Genomic DNA, 6,213 nt, shown 5'->3' with positions numbered 1-6,213 from the left:
CGAAAATTCAACATGTGTGCATTTGAACTTTTCTCACTCAATGATGGAGAAGTAACAGATTTAAAAAACACTGAAAATCTTCTAATAATTGCAAAATTTAAAACTGCGTAGATTAAAATTCAATATTTTCTTACTTCATTGCCAAACTTGTCACATTGTGTATTTACAAATTGCTGTCAAGAGTATATTTACGAAATATATTTAACTACAATATTTCTAAAATTATATGGACATATAAAGTCTTGCATTTCAACATGAAACCCGTTTCAAAACTAAAAGTTAAAAAACACAGTACCATAGTGCAGTTCACCTTTCATGCACTCAGTGAATTTTTCTGGCTAATATATGTAAATTTATATCATAGTCTCCTCAGTATATCACGGCTTTCTGCAGGTGATAGGTATTTATATTTTAATTATTTCTGTGGTAAAATAAGCATTTTCATGCTAAAAAAATTAATGAAAAGAAACAGAGAACAGTACTGCACTGTATAACACATTAATTAAAATATATTAAAAAAAAATACATAGTGTACGGTAAATGAAACAAAGAATTACACACTGTATAGAAAATGAAACTCGGGAGGTGAGTGTGTGGTATTTCTTTGCATTTATAATAAAATAAATATATACAAATTATAAAAATGATTACAAATATATACAGTACAGAAATGTTGGGTTTCTGAAATGTTTTCTAAATGCGATATTTAAATTTGCTAAATGCAAATAGTGTTGATACATATATACCTAAATGCAAATAGTGTTGATACATTGCTTTGATGTTATTTACCAAATATTTAAGAAAACCTACAATAAGTTATAAGATAGAAAGTTCAAGTCTGTATAAACATTTACCAACCCTTTCAGAGAAACTTCAATATTTCTCAATATCTTCATAATATTTTCAGTTTTTCTGTTTTTTAAGGAATGTAGGATAGCTGAAATATTTGCGATATGTAATATTGCACTTTCTGAAATATTCACTAAATGTAATATTTCTATTTGCTACAAAGCAATTACTAGATGTATACTAATCCAATACTGTTCAATCTTAGATGTGGAATATTTAACCATAAGTTTGATATTTGTTGCATATAAGACCTAAAATACACAATCTATTTATGCTATATGAAACATTGGGTAAAGATAATTTTTACAGTGATCTAAACAGGTGATATTGGGCTAAGAAGCAACATTTCTGAAATATACAGTAAACATCATTTTCTAAGTAAACATAGCAACCCAGTATATTTGAATCTCATAAGTGTAAAGATCAAAGCATAGAAATCAGAAATTTTGAATTTGTACTTGAGGAGAAAAAAACACTTTTGTATTTTGACAGCTTTCATATATACGTTTTATAAAACTTTAAATTGGAAATCTTGCTTTATATCATGGAAGTATTGCAAAATGGTTACTTGAGGCTCAATTTCAACATGTGTGAATTTAAAATTTTGAGAAATACTCAATTTAAATACATTTAGTAATAGTTGTGAAGACTATATTTAAGGAAACTTCCATGACTTTTTAGAGAAATTATCACAGAAAATCTTGTGAATATATGGTAAGTATATTTTTGAAAGCTATTTCTAAATGAGAATTTTGTTGAAAAAACTCGAAATCACAAATGTTGATTTAGCCTGAAAAAACAATTTTGCAAAGATTTGATGGTGAAAAGCAAAATTTTCAGTGTTCATGTTTGTCAAGGAAAGTAACTTTTCCGATATGTTTGGTACATGTAATATTTGCATTTTCTGATACGTTCACTAAATGTCATATTTACATGTGCTAAATGGAAATTGGGTTGCTATACATCTAGTGAATGCTTTGAAGATGATATTTACCTAATGTTTATAAAACCTACAATATTTCTGACATTTTAGATAGAGAAGGCCATTCATGAAAAGCTGTCAAGATTACCAAACATTTCAGCGAAACTACAATATTTCTTCAAAATATTAGTAAATGTATATAAAGCCTAGATTTTTCATCTGACAATGTCACTAATGTTGAATTTTAATCTGATTAAACAAGGATTATTCATTTTGTAATTTTGAAATGACTTCAGTGTCTTATAGTTTTTCAAAAAATAGAGTTGTATTTTCGAAATGTTTGCTAAATATAATGTTTACAGCTATTTGTAAATGTATTTAAATCCAGTACTTCTCAATCTGACATGTTCAAGTGAGAAAACTTGCAAGTCATTTGGCTGAAATTTATTATGTTAATATCTCTATATGCATAAGGAACACATGTATACTTTTAGGGTTTTGAAGACCCCGTCTCTCATGGAATGCAATATCTTTAAAAACAAATCATAAAATAATCTAAATATCGGATGTCAGAATATGCTATGTTATTGCTCTTTCTTCCTTCATTTTTGAAGTCATCAGCCTTTCAAATATGAACCTTTTCAAAGAGGGAAAGCAAAAAATTCACATTCAAGGGCCCATCTGTAAGGCCAAGATTTCTAATATAAGCAAACTTCTGCGAAGTGGCTTGAATTTGAAGACTGCTCTGTCCATAACAGTTGTTGACAATATTAGAAGACACACTTAGAGGCCTCTGAAAATGCATCAGGCTTGCAAAAACCACTCTTTTGTCAATTTTAACCTCGCAATTTCATTATAAGGGATAATAAACTAGAGCATAAAACTTGTTCTCCGGGAATGTATATGTCAAAATTTAGCCCAAAAGTAAAAATTTTTTGCACTCTTCTGTATATAATTCTATGTTTCAAATAAATGCTTTTTTGGAATATCACTCAATTATTTGACAGAACTTTTATATCTTTTATGATCACACAAGCTCAATAAAAATGCATATATTGTACATCTAAAAAGTTGTCTATTGTAAAATTTATATTTTTACATTGAAATGTTGGTGCTCCATGGTGGGGGATGGTCTAGAAGGGAGATTACTTTAGGCTACTTTTAAAATTATTTTGTACATACTTAGCATTGTAAATGTATTTTTTCAAAATTCTTACTATCTTAATAACAAAACCATATAATAATTAAAATAAGCGCGTAGATCATCCATCAAAGTAAATTCTATCACGTAGATCACACAGAAAGTAGCACTAAAACAAAATAAACTAAAAGGTAACCTAAAGTAATCTCCCTTTAAATTGTCGACCATATGCCAAAGTACTATTGATAGAACAATGCTGATAGCAGATTCCTACAGGGAACTCGAGGTTCAGATTACCCCGAGTAGTAAATTTCAGTCCATTACTATGATTAGCAAAGAACAAATATATATAAATTATTACCACGAGAGGCATGGAACAAGATGGGGAGGATATCTTGGTAACTTTCAATTTATGCTTGTGCTCGTATGCCTAAATATATGCAAGTGTTCGGTATGCATTTAGAAATATTAAGAAAGAAAATATGAGACAAATCTTTGTTCACGTATACAGCTCTCGTGGAGTTCTATCGAATGACTCATAAAAGCCTTAAGGCTTCTCAGAAAGCATAAACACCGAGAACTTTTTAAACGAGTGTAAAACCACTCGAAAATTGCAAAATGAAGAATTTATGATTTTGTTTTCTCATTACTGTTGGTCAGATTGACAAGCACTGGGTTATTGTACATTTACTAATGGCTATGAAGTTTATATTTACCAAATATTTTAAAGAAGCTTTAATGTCTCTTAGAAATCATGAACACCGAAAATATCTGCATGAAATCTTTAGAAAATTGCAATATCTGTGTCTTTAAGTTTCCTCACTCCCCCACTTGTTAGATAGACATGTAAATGGGTTGTTATACATTAACTAATAGCTGTGAAGTTTATATTTACTAAACATTTTATAGAAGCTTTAAACCTTGTCAGAAATCATGAACACTGAATATTTTGGATGCAAAGGTGAAATCATTCAAAAGAGACCTTGCTCTTTTGTCAGCATCGCACAGTATCCATTTGGATGCTCGTTGCTTGAAATGCCACTGTGTAGCGGTATAACAATACTGAATATACTAATATTTCAGGTAATTGTTTAGTTTAGTGATATAAAAAGTAAATAAAAATAAGGGGAAAATAAAGTAATAAAAGAAGCCAGAAAGTGAGCAAATGTCATTTTTCTCAGTGGAATTACGCCAGAGAAACTTATGCAGATATGAAAGAAACAATTCGTCCAATGTCGTCTCAACTTTCGTTTCAACCGCATCCACATGTTTTCCACATTTTGTGTGTGGACGTGTTAAACATGAGAATCGATTACAAATTAAGTTGACGTGTTTATGTCCCTCTGCTTCTTTTGCTATTTATCCTCCCCCTACTTTTTTTTTATATCACTAAACTGAACAAGTACTCTATTTCGTTATGCACCCATGATATAAATATATTAAGCGCTTTATAAGAAAATACTACGTTCTACAAGCTCACTGCTGAAAACGCCACTCAGTATACAAGTGTATTGAAAATACCAATTTTACATAGAAAACACTTTTCTTACTGCTAGTACCTACATATTAATTGTAGGAATACCGTGTTTCGTTATGCACCAAGTATATTAAACAATTGAGAACTTAATACATTGTCCTTAATATATCGTGTTAGCGACGCTATAAAATCCCTTTCTCGGCTTTTCTCTATATATAGGAAATTATAAAACATATTAAACAATCTAGAAGTCAATACATTGTCTTATTTTGATAGCAGTGCTATTAAATCCCCTTGAAAGATTATCTCAACTGATTATACGAAATTATAAGTTAGTGCAAGCATTGACTTATTACAAGGACATCTAATGTAGAGAAGGGGTAACAGACACTGATTTGTCGTGTTCGGAGTGGTATTCGATTATTTTTTCAGAGAACATTTGTATTGGCATCTCGTAAACAAAGCGAGAGATGCTGCAGTCAACGCACATAATTGTATGTATACATACTAACAGCGACCGTAAATGGCCGAAGGTGGCAGTCGTAATGTCTCTGTACAGTCGACAGTTTCGGCTTTAAGACCGAAGCCTCACTTTCCCACCTTTTTTTTCTTTTTAACTAGTGACCGACGCCAAAAAATTGAAATAATTATGAGAGCGAGAGGAAGTGCATATTTGGACCCGGAAGTGTACAGAGTTCTCTCGCTGCTTAGTGAGACAAAATGGCGCAAGGTTAGTGAAAGTTTTTCTACTTATTTTGCATTCTATTTAATAGACTATATCCTTTTTTTTATATTGACCATTATATTGTGTTAGAGTTTCAGGTTTTGTTCTCCCTCAATACTAAAATATTTTATTTGTCAAATAAGGTGAAAATTTATTTAAATACTTAGTTTGTAACTCGTAGCTATCGGTTAAAAATAATGGCTTCATTATCGCTAAATATCTAAAAGTATATATTAGCGACAATTGCAGTGTAAACAAGCGTACTTACTGCACCAAACGCCTATATGAGAATTTCTTTTCATGTTAAATACCGTAGTAAAGTTTGTTCTGACAGAACATCCACGTTTAAGTTAAGTGGATATTGTGTATTGAAGAGACCACGTGGGTTCATGAAAATTTGTTACATTCCTTTCGAGAAATATAATTTTATCTATTATCTGCTGAACCGTCAGAAGGCCAGTGACTGTTGTATCATTGCATGTAGGATTATCAATCGACTAGTTGGTTTTGGTACTATTCAAGAAGAGTGGTCCCGGTGCGCGCACTCGCACACTAACGCATCCGCGCTAGCTAGTCGTGACTAGTCGTTCCTACGACTACCTAGTGCGAATGCGCGTCATGCGCAAAACATGTATGAGGGTTTTTTCTAAACAAAGTAAATAATTGTTTTACACAATGTAAATAAATTATACACTACCTGTTTTTGGTAAAGAGTCCATTAAAAAGTCGGGGCGATCTTCCGTTTTGAGTACATTTTACGTCATTTCTAATCCACGTGCGTTTGTTTATGTTTCTGAACAAGATCGTCGCTTTCCGTAAAAAGGTTTTAGGGTTAAGGTTAAGGAATTCCGTCCCTAACCTTAACCCTAAAACCCTTATACAGAAACAAACAAACGCACCTGGATTAGAAATGACGTAAAATGTACTCAAAACGAAAGATCGCCCCGCACGTCCTTTGGGATTAAAAAAAAAATTTGGTCAAACTAAAGCGTTTGACCCGGTGACAAAAATTTAAAAAAATTAGTTTAATAGGTGTAAAACAACTTGCTGAGAACGAATATGAAGTAAAAAAACAAATGCTCGCGAGAGGCGGGGTGGGG

General features: G+C 31.5%; 1 protein-coding gene across 1 annotated transcript in view; it reads left to right on the top strand.

The window, feature by feature from the left end:
* The first annotated feature begins 4,053 nt into the window (after nt 1-4,053).
* The window catches only part of LOC106871252 (uncharacterized), a 191,996-nt gene continuing 189,836 nt past the window's right edge, over nt 4,054-6,213 (top strand). The window contains exon 1 of the mRNA XM_052974427.1: nt 4,054-5,119. Within this exon, the coding sequence (XP_052830387.1) occupies nt 5,110-5,119 (10 nt within the window). The 5' untranslated portion in view covers nt 4,054-5,109. The remainder of the gene's footprint in view (nt 5,120-6,213) is intronic.

Source organism: Octopus bimaculoides, chromosome 18 (genome assembly GCF_001194135.2).
Source record: "Octopus bimaculoides isolate UCB-OBI-ISO-001 chromosome 18, ASM119413v2, whole genome shotgun sequence".
NCBI lineage: Eukaryota > Metazoa > Mollusca > Cephalopoda > Octopoda > Octopodidae > Octopus > Octopus bimaculoides.
This window is presented reverse-complemented; position numbering and strand designations above follow the sequence as displayed.